We start from the raw sequence: 14948 nt of genomic DNA on the forward strand, positions 1-14948 counted from the left end.
AGGTGACGTCGGGAACAGAGCGAAGCGAAGCTAAGTTTGTTTGGGAGGAGGAGGAGGAGGAGGAGGAGGAGAGTCATTTGGAGGATAGCGTGGCAGACAGAAGAGGAGGAGCTGTGTGAGATAGAAAGAAAGACAAGTTTGACATTGGAGTATAAATAGAGAGTGAGGAGAGAAACGGAGACGGGTTTGTTATGGACTGAGTGATTGAGGGACAGACATGACTAGCACAGAGATCAAGGCGCTATAGAAAGTAACGATGATGTGTTTTTTAAATCCATGCCTTTGCTAATTGCTGACGAGCAGCTTAATAGACTTTTCCAACAGCTATGTCCTCAATAACTGGGCTCTTTAGGCCTCTGCAAGCTGCAACTGATCCACCAGAAAACTAGCAGCTCCTGAGGATATTACCTCACACAGTTAAGGGCTAAGACAGAAACGATAGAGAGCTGTCATCCCCAACCGCGGTATTTTCCTCCCCTTTACTCTCCCTGATGGCTGATGATGGGCCTGCCCTCTTCTCCGAGCCTTCACCCTTTGCGACGGCTCGGTCCCACGCTGCTCCGCCTCCCCGACAGTCCACCAGAGACCCGACAGTATCTCACACCCGGAGCAGGGCTGACTAAGCACTTACCGCTGAGCCTCTCTTCTCAGAGCGAGAAAGGAGCGCCATGCTGAGAACTCTGCCACAGGAAAATAATTAGCAAAGTGGAGCTCTGCCCAAACACACTGGGCTAAATCTAGTACCACTTCACAGACAAACGCAGCCATAAATCTTTCCCCTCCTTATTTCTTTGTGTGGAGGGTATCATTCTCACAATCAGGAGTAAAATTTTTGTTTCTTGTTCAAGTTTCCTGTTCATACTTACACATATGAATTTAATCCTTTGAGTCAATACAGGCTTCTGATAAAAACAGCGCCCACTGAAAGCTACAAGCTGCTTTATATTTTTTTCCTCAGAGTCACTTCAAGCTAACAAACTTGTTCTTAGTGGCTTGTAGTGACGCAAACTGTATCCATCTCACTGTACATGGATATCTATATTTTTAACTTTAAAGTTAGACCACAGTATCTTCGGTCACCAAGTTTAAATATAGTCCGCTCCTCCTGAGCAGTCTCCAGTTTCTCACTCCTTTCCGAGAGGCAGGTGGAGCGCGGAGAAGGAGGGATAACACCCAGTCTTGAATAAATCATCCCTCGACTTTTGACCCAAATGGAGCAGGAGGTTGTTTTTGTACCTCTGCGCTGCCCCCCTCCTTCATCTCTCCATGGCCCCTGCACCCCCTCCTCTGTCTCATTCATTTTCTCCTCCACATGACAGGTCAATCTGGATCGATTACATCTGCCCTCGACGACTGAGACCAACATCCTGGCACCCAGAAATAGAGCTCTCTGTGATAGAAGAGCCGCCGACCAACCGTTACCATGAGCACGCAGCTCGGAAATAGGGTTGAGCGAGAGAGGATGGGGGAACAAAAACTATTTTGAAAATATTCAGAAGATGTCATTTCGCGTGCAGATAAACTCCACTTGTATAGGGGAGCACTTGTGAAGATGGAAAAAGGATTGTTGTTACTAGATGTCCACATGCTTGGTGGCCTTGCCTACCTGTTACAGTGTGCTTATGTGATCAGACATGCACACACAAACACACACAAGCCTGTTTCCCCAATCTATATTTACACTCAGCTCTCTTTTTCACAGCCTCTTTCACACACTTACAGTGCATATGCACACACCTGGTCTTTTATCTTTGTCAGCATATTCTGGGTCCTTCAGCTCCCTGCTGGGCTCTGAACTCCAGTGTCTCTTTGCATGGCGAACCCCTGAGGTGTGCCTGCCTTCACAACACACACAAACGCACACCAGTCGCAGGTGAGACACATTGGCAGTCTCATCCCGGCGTTAACCTCTCTTTATCTCCTCGCCAACTCAACATCTCACAGTGTAAATACATTTGTGCCTGTGAAAATCTTTTTTCTCGGTAGAGGCGCAGCGACTCTGTGTCCTGGTGGTGTCTAGGCCGGAGTCAGGACACTCTTTCCCCAGGCAAGGACACCGAGACCTGGCTCTCCGTCTCCATCACTCAGCCTGTCCTCCTGGAGCTACGTGGCCAGACTGCTCATCGCCCCCCTCCCCCCCTCCTCATATGCATGGATTTGCATAAAACAAAGACACGGCTCTGCCTGCAACGTCTGCCACAGCTGAGGCCGCTAAGAACGAGATCGACCAGACCACACCGCACACAGCCCCTCTAAGCTCGGCTGGCAGGTTGTCAGAGTGCAACTTCAGTGTAGCGCAACGGCGTGGCGAAGGAACTGAGATTTACGAGGCTGACTAAGATAGACACCCTCATGGTTTTCCACTTTCATTCGTTTAACATCCGCTCCCTTGGCGTTGTTTATACTCCACACCCCTCAACAGCGAGCAGAGGGCACCTAATTCACAGTGATGACGTGGGAGGAGAATCGGAGCACTTAAAACACTTCATCTAAAGATGATTTGTCCTTGTCTTCCTTGATGGCTTTTGTCCTGCTTCCCCCCTCCTGAAGTTAAGTGGAGCTGGAGAAAGGCCAGCTACTGATCCCACTTAGACACAATCAAGTAAATAACACTGGATACACACACAAACACAGACATGCGCACATATGTCCGGTCAACTTCACCCAGGTGGGCAGTCACGAAAACAAGCCGAAAACCTTCTCTCATCATTACGTGTGATGAGCGAGCACATCACGACGGTTTGCCATGGAACAATCAGTGAAACCATTACAGGAACAATTGGGTTTGCAGTATACATTCGCCCAGGTTCCTCTCTGTCTCTGTGAATTGATTCCAGGACTGGAAAGCTTATTCTTCACTCTGCTGTCCGAGGCTCATTGCCTCTTTCTCTCTGCCTCCCTCACACAAAGTCTGAACATGTAATTTACATTTGAATGAGTGGCTATAATCTGCCGGTTGTGCCGTTGATCCGGAACGACTGAAAACGTCAATGCGTTGTGTGTGTACATATGTGTGTTTATTTTCTTCTGCGTGGATTTAAATAAGGTGGGAAAATGTGTATTGCACTCTGCGAAGTTATGGCTTTGGGAAGATAGAGAGAGATGTGATGGACAGAGATACTGTCGATATACAGAAGGCGTGTGCTCTTTAACATATGAATAGGTATTGGCAATCTATGGGACATTATGGAAGCCTTACAGACACCTGCAGTATGCAATAAAGCATTCAATACTACATGTGGTGACTCTCTATTTAATATGAGAGTAATTTTAATGAATAATTAATATGGATTTCATTGTGTAGGCATATATTAGCAATGCAGAAACAACATGACCACTAATAATTACATTTGATAAGATTTGTGATCATGTTTTTAAGGTTTATATTTAAAGTAGGCACCATGTAGTTTTGGAAAAGAAATTCAGACTTCTCTGTTTAATGTTTACAATATTAAATAGGTAAAAAATGCAAAATAAGAATTTTTTTTTTTTCTATAACTGAATAAACAAGCTGTTTTCAGAGGAAAATGAGGTCCCAAGAACACTGTTTGAAGCTAGAGAGGTGGCAGGGTCTGCCAAATGTAAATAAAGTAAAACAGTATGAAACTGTGTTATCCTTAAAGGTCAGTTTGTATATTCAGTCATGAAGACAGTTTGTTTATTAAGGCATAAAAAAATGAAGATCTTTCTATGCTGATTGTAATTTTGTTCCCAAAACTACACAGCGCTCCTTTAACGGACTTGTTTTACAAATCTGACTTCGCTCGCCGTTCTGTCGTTGAAATGACTGGGAAAAGAAAAACAAAAAAAAGCAGAGAGAGATCAAGTAAAAAGTGTTTTACCTCAGAGAGCCAAGGGCACGGACAGAAGGGGGCTTGAAATCACAGATGCAGGAATTTTCTCGATGACCTAAAGGAGCAGACGAGATTGGACAAAACACACAAGAACAGATGAGTGAATGTCGAGGCAAACGCACGCGCTGTCTTCTTCCCTGCCTCCCCCACGTTTCTTCTACCGTGTGCGTCACTCTCTGCCACACACGTACACAAATAATCACAAAGAAACAAGTGGATCCATTCTGAGCGAGATTCACTCTCACCTTGTCTGTCTGCCGAAACACACTACATGTATCATGGTAAGCGTTTGATGCGGAGGGAAATGTAAAAAATTTGCATGCAAATAGATTCTACAGGCAGAACCCATGCATCAAAACACTGTTAACCACAAGAGACAAAACTAAAATATCTAAGCATACAGTGTGCCGTCGCACAGAAATATGAAACAGTTTCATGCCGAGGCCTTTACTGCTGCTCATTTCATTAAATTACATAATTAATTGTTCTAAAAGGGAGGAGTGCAGACATATAAAACAGTGGAGGATGGTAATGGCTGCCTTCACGACGGACACTTTCATAAGCACCCCCCCCTTCGAAACACACTCAAGCAAGCATGTTGCTCCAGGCTGGTCCGGATGGAGTTATTCATATTCCCTATAAATGTTGCTACACGGGTGAAAACATTAGCTTAGCTCTGAGCTCCCTGCGCGCTGATGCCAAGCAGGGTCCCTTTAAAACGCTGTGGAAAAATGACAGTTGTGGAAACACTTTGCCCACACACCGCAATGAAGGAAATTTTAAATCATTGGGCTTTCAAATAAATGCCACATAACTCAGTTCCACAGAGTATACAGGACCTGCAGGGGAACAGCAGTGATGCATCAGGGTGATATTAGCACCTCAGCAGAAAAAATAGTGTTTGCGTCTAAATCACAAAGTGTAAACTTTCACGAGAGCGACGGAGAGCTCGGTTTTGAAGACATTTTACACACCGCGCCAACGGTGCAGAAAAGGTGAAAGGTGAACTACGTGGTTTCACGGGGGAAATTTTAATTGGAAGAGAAAGATCTTCATGGGCTCACTCGTTATGCCAAAACAAACTGAAGAAAACAAACTGTGTTAACTGAATTAACAAACCGACTTTAAAGGACAACACTGTTTCGTACTGTTTTACTTTATTTATATTTGGCGGACCCTGCCACCTTTCTAGCTTCAAACAGTGCTGAGAACAGCTTGTTTATTCAGTTACAGAAAAAAATAATATTGCTGAGTTTGTATTTTTACCTCATCAATATTGGAAATATCACAATTCTGAGTTTGAATTTCTTTTTCAAAACTACATAGTGCCCCTTTGAAGACAAATTACAGACAGAGAGGCCTCTGCACTCTGACATGCCGTCACAAATGTATGGAAATATCTCATTTATGATTTAAATTGTCATATTCTAATTCTCTACTACGTCGTGATACAGTTAATACACTGTCAGTGCAAATAAAGAAAAAAAAGCTGAATTTTGATCAATGTTCTTCTCTGTAAATGACTTAATGACATTGGATGTATTTCTCATGTGCACTGCTCTGCTGCAGCTTTAAACGCACACCTAAATGAACTTAAAACAGCAATAAAACCTTACATATGTGGATTTCAACTGTCTTTTTTTATTTGTAGAGATTTGAAAACCATATGCCTCTTTGAAAGACTATAACTCACATTTTGTGTTTCTTTTAACTCTGTCACCTTCTGTGCAATGGGACTGCTGCTGAGAGATGGTGTTGCATTTATTTAAGTCACAGGCTCTTGGTTTGGGTCCATTTACAGACATATAAAATTACCCCGGCAAGTCCCGACCACCTCATTACCAACATAACCTGCAGCCAGTCTTTCAAGGACAACTCTCTAATGACACCGCGCGCGTATCCACTTAATGTCTATTTGAAGCACGCTGTGACTTTCTGCCACAAAGAAAGAGGGAAATATATAGAAAGAGCAAAGCGCACTCTGATAAAATAAGCATTTTAATTGATCCCCGATGTCCGTTTAATTCTAAAGGAGTCAGTTTTTCTGTACTCTACCTCTCATATATACTGTGAAGTGAGAGGAGGTTTTTTTTTTCTGCCTCGGTAGCTGTTGTGAGTCTGGACAGACTATTCGCAGATGTGGCTGCCACCTGGTTGTGCTGACACACCTGACTGCTGTTACTGTTACCTCCCTGCACATCCAGTATGTCCTCTGTCTGTATTACTGTTTTTCAGAACCAAACTCATAAATTGAGTTTGTGGTTCATCACTGAGAAGTAATCCTAACTTTATGTAATACATGCACTTCAAATTCAATTACATAATGATTTCAAAATGTGTCCTTGAAAAAGAAAAAAGAAAAAAAAAAAGGCAACGGTGGTCCATCGATGGGCTTGAAACATGTTTAGGAGTATGACAGGAGTTCAACCTTAGCAACCACTGAAAGGATAAAAAAGACTGAAGAAAAACAAAGTAAAAGTCATGAAAAAGTTTTCTTTTCATGGTACAGTAAATGCACACCACCCTGATTATGACAAAGTTACAAAGTTATAATGAACCTTGAATCTTTTCAGATGTTACAAATGAAAAGTGAAAATCGTTACTTCTTCTTTTTTAGGGATTTTTTTGGTCATTTTTTATTTACTTTGGATTTTTCTGCACTGCGAGAGAGAGGATCATTTGCTTATCCTCTCTCTATTGTCTTTTAAAAACACATTTGTAATTGCTCGGTTTTGTTCAGGTGTTCAGTTTTTTCAAACCTGAATTAAAGTCGAAGCTCAAAAACTTTTGCACGGTGGTTCCCAAATGATGTGTAGCAACTGTGGGATTTTGTTACAGCCATACATTATTACATACATACAGTACATGCACAGACATGTAGACGCACACGTCTTTTCTTTTCCATCTTTCCCCTCTTTTTTCTTAAGTTTACTTATTTTTTTATTTTGTGACCTGCCTGGTGTGATGATGCTTTTATATCATTTAACAAAGTTTCAAATGAATTCTTCAATCATTTAGTTAATAAACGTGTCATGAGTAATGTAGTTGTTTGTCAGTTCTTATTTGGCATTAATAGATAAACATAAACTTGCACCGAGTGATTAGATGACATGTGTCATAGAGGCTATTTTACAGAGATTTAAATATCCATGGATATTTAATAAGAGGAACAGTGAATTTTTCCACCAGCACCACTTATTATTATTTTGTTGGATTGTGTTGCAACAACCGGAATACAATCCTTGAATGATGTGGGTGTGAGAATAAAAGAACTTCTGTCTGTAATCATCATTAGTGCGCCGATATGACTACCAGATCATGGCCATTATACTACTGTGATTAGTTAAACCAGCCCAACAGCTGCCTTATTTTTATCATCCTTATTTCAGTGCTTTTCTTCCATTCGGCAACATGACATGAAAAAAGAAAAATGCCTGGCAGCATGAAACCTAACCACCAGACTTCAGCCAAGCTCTGTGTCTGCCCTCTTCTACACATATTTAGTGTAACATTTATGCTGCATACATCCTGTAAGTACATAAACACCTTTTGTGTATTCAAACCTACCGTATGAGTCATTTTAACACATAAAATAATTTACCCTCATGACGAACAAGAAACAACTTTGACTAAAACCTGTGTTGTGTTCTCAGAAATGCACTTATATAACTAAAGAAGGTATGCTGAAAGCGTGTAACTCTCTTTGACAGCGGTTAAATACAGGAAATGGTTAAGAAAAAGTGGCAGTGAGTAGTTTTGAATTCACTGTGTACTGTACCGTGTCGGATGTGTGTGTACATCTTATTCAGTGGGCTCTGGGCAGAGGAAATGAGCATGAGCTCCCCAGGGCAGGGATTACTCTAATGACTTTGAGAGCAGCCTTGTGCGCTCTAACTTTTGACCTCTGCTCATCCTCTTCTCCAAAAGATGACGGGACACACACACAGACACACGCACAGACACATTCACACGAGCACACGTATTGTCTACACAGGCTCTAAATCGACTTCACACACAGGCCGGTGTGAGTTAAGAGATGCCGAATCACAACACAACAGTTCCTCTCCAGCTCTTCCTCTGGCACCATCTAAAAGCCTGGAAGAATCCCGACCCCCAACCAGCTCTTATTTTTGGGTCCGTCAACTGGCGTGCTGCTACTTGAGTGAACATCTTGCTGCATCTTATGCTGTCAGCCCGCAGAGCGCCAGCGTTCCATATGAGTGCCTCATCGGAAAATCGATAGATTTGTCACTTACATAAGCATTGCACACTGGTGCCACCGATATAACGGGAAACATCCTCTGCAAATCAGATCTGTCTCCATGCAAATGTCATTTAGCTCGGAGAATGAAGTGTTTGACTCGTACGAATTCAAGAATGCGGAGGAACGCGAGAAGGCTTTGCAGTATCACTCATTGTTTGTCTGCGTTTGTGTTGCTGAGTGTAGGCTGGTGTGTTTGCTTTCATTTTGACATTATAGCTCGAGCTGATCCATCCCAATAAGGGAACAATCAGAATAAGCAAGCTAAAGAGCCTTAAACTGAAAACAAAATTCATGTTTTGCATGCCACTCTGAACACATCAAAAAACCCCACCACACAAATGCATGGCCGTGAGAGAAGCAAAGCTCCTAAATAAAGAAGAAAAAATTCTCTTTGAAATGTAGAGAAACACGCTCTTTAGATGGGAAGAAAGCAAACAATTATCCTCCTTGAAGTCACTCAGTACGTTGTTGTGGCTAATATGAAATATCAAAATATAGCAGCGCTGCTGCTCAGATCAAATAGATGTAATTAGATAAATTGAGGAAGAAGGAGAGCGGCTTGGCTGTAAATTGCGTGGTGTGTGCATGCTAAGACCCAACACTGGCACAGCTGCACAGAGCTGCACTCACGATTTATCATCTCTACATCGCAGGAGCCAGTGGCCCACACCACTATTAATCATCAGCAAAATCATTTAATTCAGCCCAAGCCCGACTATTGTCTCAGTCTCTCCCCTCACTCTGGGCAAATCAGCCACCACAGCAGCAGCAGCAGCAGCAGCAGCAGCAGCAGCAAGCACCTCAGAGGAAATCACACACAACAGAGAGGGACACAAGTGATGGGTTAAAAACTGGCTTCTTCTTTTTTTTTTTTTGTGGACGAGCTGTGTAGCAGATCATCACTGGCAGATGGTGCAGAAGGAAGGCTGTTTTTGTATATTTAACAAGTATAAAATTCACGAGTGCATAGACTACTGTTCACAGTACAGAATAACAGCTGATCACTCGGTGCTTTAACACACCGACAGTGTGGTTAATTCTTATGAAAGGTGCCCTTTGTGCTACGAAGTTGCAAAAAAGCTGACAGATCCAGATTGAATCTGTCCTCAGAAACCTTAGTGCGTCTTCAAAGTGTATCTTGGCACTTGGGTCTTCCTGTTTCAACAAACAAATTGTTCTAGAACAGTGAAACGAGATGCCCACAAGGCTGTTCCTTGTCCGAGAACTTACAACAGAACTTTCCCTCTTGTGTTTCAGAAAAGTGGCCTGTTCGAGGTATGGTGCGCGGCTGCAGAGCAGAAGTTTTGCTGAAAGAAGTCAAAATGAGACGTCTGAGCACCAGCTGAAATGCAAGACTGGGCACAACAGCGCTGAGCCCTCCTTCTGCCCACCGCAGCGGCTGACTGACTTACACTGGCACCTTCTCCAGCGCCCCCTCACATGCCTGACATGACTGGGCCCTCACTGGACCCCTTCCCTACCCCTCTCTGCTCCGGGGGCCAACATCTGACCAACAGGATGAAGCAGGGTGAAAACTGGGAAAAGCTAAACAATGACAGACTGGTGACAGTGAGCACAGTGTCTGAAAAACAGAGACAAGCGGACACACTGCACACGACACGCACGGATCAGGAAGCAGGGAATGTGAAGATGGGCAAAAGGCGGATGTAAATATAGAGCATGCATCGCCACAAGAGACTCTCATAGAGATGTCATCTGTGCACACACTCATTCAGTTGTCACCAGTTCACAGACATGCATACCACACTCACATACACAGGCACAGATAAAGAGATAGAGAGAGAGAGAGAGACACACACACAAATAAACTAATCACAGGTCACATTTACAGTAACATTGACTGGATGTAAATATATTATATAAATCATATTGGGCTTCCATAATCACAAATGAGGATGTAATTCATGGAGCAAAATATTTTAAATAAAGGTAATATTTCATCAGACATTATTATTAGATCGTAAAGGTGTTTTAGAGTCGAAATGGAGTTTAAGTAATGAAACAAAAATTGCATAAAATAAGAATTCAGCCTCAATTTACGTTTTGGGGAGCATCACGTCCTGAAAGAGTGTTGTCATTACCAGGTAATTTGGTGATTTTTGAAGAAAAAAATATGAAACACGTACCAGATAATAGCGTGAGAGAACAAAAGAAAATATAGGTCACTGTCTGCCTTAATCTTTGTTTGTGGTCTCATCAACTTATCTGCAACACCGGACTTCAATCTCCATATTTCCAACTGCAGCAAAAAGCGTCAAAGTGGAGAAAGAGAACAAAGCGTCTGAACTTGAGCTGCTCTCCAGTTTTTTTTTTTTTTTTTGCTTTATCGGTTTGGATCAATTTGTGATTAATGGAAAAAAGAAACAAAATTCTGATTCTGTTGGTCCGCCATTAAATTAGTGCTGAAGGGAAAAAGCACATTAAAAAAAGGGGGCGACAGCAGCAGCAGCGAATATGAAGTGTGAATATGTAGTGCAGTTAATCTCCATCATGTTCTGAGTCCACCTTCATTCAGTTTCAACCACAACAGCAGAAAAAACTGTCAGAACAAGTCAAAAAGAAAAGTGAGAAACTTATTGAAGACAATTACATACATTTATTGCATATCATTTAATTGTATGAAATGAAAAAAAAAAAAACGAGCACATATGAACATCACATATGGTTAGTGAGTGAAATAATTTTGCACAGCAAAATATATATATACTATATATATAAGATGAAAGATTAATTAACATATTCTCAAGATTTATTGGCGAATGGTCTCTCCCTCATTTTGTACATGCAGGGTGTCAATCCCTGACGATCTAACAATGTCCAGACATTATCGATTATAATAATTGTTATTGCTTTGCAAATATTGAGTTCGTTTAAGACAACACAACAGCCTCTCCTCAACTGAGAATTAAGGATGAAAACGTTACGATCAGGTCTTAACAGAGAGTCAAACTCGCTCCTCTTGAGATGCGGAGCATAAAACCAACTTTTCCTTTCACTTTCCACATTTAATACAGGCGAGAATCTTTTTTTTTTTTTCTTTCTTTTAGTGCATTTCAGTCCAAAACCACATTTTTCCAAGAGCATGGCAATTTGAGTCGGATCATCTCCAACGATACTTGTTCTTTTTTTGAAATACAATAATGACATGTATGTCTCACACTTGTGTTTGAAGCACATGCTGCAAAAAGCGCTGTTTATGCACTGCACAATACTGCTCATTGTAAGAATTGGAGCCGAGCCAATTTCTCTAAACCAATGTTAAAAAATACTTCCTTTTTTTTCTCTTCTGCAGCAGCCTCCCTATTCATAACCCTAGTCATCTATATGCTTCAACCTGTAGCACTTTGCAACTTGCATTATATAAAAAAAAAACTTTGTACTTAAATTACGCTTTAGAAATGATTCAAATGTTGTCAAATGCAGAGTGGAATATCTTTAAATAACAATAATAGACTTTAAGCAACAGGATAAACTCCCAGGCAAGGTGGTTTCCTTAATATTGAAGTCTTTTTCCTTTAACCCCCCCACCTCTCTCTCTCTCTCGCACCACAGGATCCCCGCCGATCAACTTCCATCAGGAATGCATAGCGCACTCACTCACTGCAGTCTAATGACAGCCGATGGTGGTGCACTTCAACACAGCAGAAATGCACTTGTATAGATTACAATGGGTGGGTGGGTTGGTGGGGTGGGGTGGGGGAGTTGGAGTGGGAAGTCCTGTCACTTTTTTGTTGGCTGTCCGCAAAAAAGTGAGGAGGCCATAAATGAAGTATGAATGCCATGCTGGAGTCATCCGACAAAAAGGACATCTTCAAGCACAGAAAGGGAAAAAAAACAGAAAAAAAAAAGAAACCATACATGTCCAGCATGCAGGGCAGTTTAATAACACATCTCTTTAAAAACAATGAATAGTTTGTAATGAATATAGTCTCTTTTTTTTTGTTGCTCAACACAATAACAAGCAAAACGCATGAGATGAGGTGGCGTCAAACGGCAGGCTCGCAATCCTCCAAGTTTGGCAGACAGAAAAAAATAAAAAGTAAAAAAAAAATTAAAGACCAAAAACATATTGTCGATGGATGCAGGTTTGACAGGAATCTGTACACTGAATTAAAGGTAAAATGATGAAAAAATAAAAAATAAACAGGGCAGGTTGATGAACTTCAGAGGCCTCTGCTCAGTGCTGGCATGCACACTTCGCACACTGCGGCATGAAGTTGGATCAACTTTCCAAAAATCATAGTTTACTCAAACACCGCAAATCTAATGAACAACGATGAAAAAATAAAATCTCGACAGACAGGCTTTATGCAGAACAAACTGAAAAAGTGGATGAAAGTTTTCTGAACGTGCCTCTCTCCGAAAATAAAAAAAAACACGGATCCCTCCAAATCTAAAAAAAAAAAAAAAAACAGTCGCAGACTTGAGCAAACTCTCGTTTTCAAAAATAATATATAAAATGAAAAAAAAAAGAAAAAAATCAAAAAAGTTGACAAATTAGTTCTTGGTCTAGGAGGCATCTGTGCCAAATGAAAAAAAAAAGAAAAAGTTTCATAATGAAAACTTTTTGTAAGCGGAGGTGAGTAACTCATCTGATATTCTTTTTTTTTTTTTCACGATAATGTCGAGACTCACATGAAAAACTCCGGGGATGAAGGGTTGTTGTCGCTGCTGGATCCATTTTCTCTGAAGCCGTTGCTGATGAGCTTCTCATACTTTTCTTTGTACGCGTCCCTCTCCCGGACCAGCCTGGAGATCTCCGACTTTAGATGATCGACCTGCTGTATGAGTTGCGTCTTCTCTCCCTCCAGGACGTGCCGCTGCTGGACCCGCTTGTACCGGCAGGACTGCGCGTAGCCTCTGTTCTTTAGGGTCCTCCTCTTCTGTTTCAATCGGATCACTTCTTCCTTGCTGACCCCCCGTAGCTGCCGGTTGAGCTCCCGCACTGACATGGTGACCAGCTGCTCGTCTGAAAACCGATCATCCAAGCGCATGTGTGGGTGAATTGTCCCAGAAGTGCCGTTGGACTGGCCGCCGGGCGCCTGGTGGTGGCTGCTGCTGTGGTGGTGATGGTGGTGGTGGTGGTGCTGCCCTCCGTTCTGAGCGGCTGCCGCAGCGATGACTGCCGATACCACCGCCGCGGCGGACCCCATCTCTTCCCCGGCCATGGTGCCTCCTGCTCCGGCTCCGCCAGCAAACTGCTGGCCCCTGGCGTAGCCATCGAAGGACTGGAGCTGGTGGCTGCTGTTGATCAGCGCCTCGACTGCGTCTTCGGGGCTGAAGCCCAGCGCCTCTGGATTCAACTGCTGTTGATAACCGGACATCCAGTAGAAATCCTCTATGTGTGTCTTCTGCTCGCTCCCCGAGCCCGGACTGGGTGCCGAGAAGCTTGGGGAAGGGGGCACCGAGCTGCACGGCGTGCTCATCGGGGTGGAAGACAAGGATCCCCCGGCGATAAGGCGACTGCACTGGCTGATGTTGCGATCGGGCTCCACCGGCTCCTTTTTCACTTCAAACTTCATCAGATCGAAGTCATTAACATATTCCATGGCCAGGGGACTGGTGGGCAGGTCGGAGTTGCTCATTGCCAGCTCTGATGCCATCCTCTTGCTGCTGACAGTCCTCCAAACGGGGTGAAGCGCAGCTGTCAAACTGGGTTGGTTTGGAAGGACGTGAGCCAGTTTGATTTTTAAAGCGTTTGTCTTGAAACTGAAAAATGAGCTTTTTTCAGCGTCCTTTTTGCAGCCGCGGACTTGCAGGCGCGTCAGAGTAGTTTTTCTTTGCAGAGTCTATTGCACAGACACACCAGTGCCGCGCACACGAGTAGCGGAGTCCTTTTTCAGCATGTGAAATTCGGCGGTTTTGTATTTCAAACATTTAACACTTTACGGTTTCCTCATGGAGACATTGCGCAAGCGGAGAGAGAGACATAAGGAGAGAGAGAGAGAGGAGCCGATAGTAAGGGAGTGAATACAGCCTCGCACGTTATAAGCCGCTGACTGGTGGGGCGATTTTTTAGAGGGATCACACAGCAGATGAGTTTAAGAGCATTGTAGCCGCCCTGACGTCAGGCTGGGAAAGGGAAATTGACTCGGACGAAGAGCCAATAGGGTCGCACACTCGCAGAGCTAATTAACATATTAGTAGAGCCCACGGAAACAAAACTTTTCGCAACTGTCAGAGGCCATCAGCTGACTGTCAGCCGGGACACGGGCTGCGAGGCTGTCATTTAAATCTCCAGCTCCGACACCAGCAACAGTTTCACTCCCTTTTTAACCCGTTTTGACGCGAGTGGAGCGGAGAGGAGAGGAGCGCGCTCGGAGAAGTCATGAACATGCGTGGCAGAGCGTTTAGAGAAGAGAGAGAAAAGAAAGAAAAGAGAAATGAAATAAATGTAGATTCAAGTTTAGATAAATAGAGAGAATTTAACTGTTTTCATATGCACGATACTTGATTTTACATCTTTTTTTTCTCCTCCTGTTTTTAACGCACATGATATTTACATGTTGTCTCTCCCAACAACAATCTCTCATCTAACTCGTGCCAATAACTCATGTTTTCTGTGATTCCACAGCACAAATAACAATATAGCACAACACATGTGGGATATATGTGCGATGTTGAGGGGTAACTTCACACAGCTGACTGAACATGTGAACGGCGGATTGAAGAGATTTCTCACTGCTCCGCGCACCATTTTAAAACTCAACACTGCCACCTTTTGGACACGCTCGTGCATGGGATTCCCCTTTCAATCACTGTGAATGTCCACACACACACACACACACACACACACACACACATTTCAA

General features: G+C 43.0%; 1 protein-coding gene across 1 annotated transcript in view; it reads right to left on the reverse strand.

Moving 5' to 3' along the window:
• Window positions 1–14214, reverse strand: part of mafa (MAF bZIP transcription factor a) — an 86063-nt gene extending 71849 nt beyond the window's left edge. Inside the window, exons 1-2 of the mRNA XM_084353180.1 lie at window positions 12775–14214; window positions 3843–3909 (exon numbers count right to left, since the gene is read on the reverse strand). Coding sequence (XP_084209306.1) covers window positions 3882–3909; window positions 12775–13742 — 996 coding nt within the window. The 5' untranslated portion in view covers window positions 13743–14214 and the 3' untranslated portion in view covers window positions 3843–3881. The remainder of the gene's footprint in view (window positions 1–3842; window positions 3910–12774) is intronic.
• Window positions 14215–14948: the final 734 nt, after the last annotated feature.

This window comes from Pagrus pagrus (genome assembly GCF_965226575.1).
Source record: "Pagrus pagrus genome assembly, chromosome: 1".
Lineage (NCBI taxonomy): Eukaryota > Metazoa > Chordata > Actinopteri > Spariformes > Sparidae > Pagrus > Pagrus pagrus.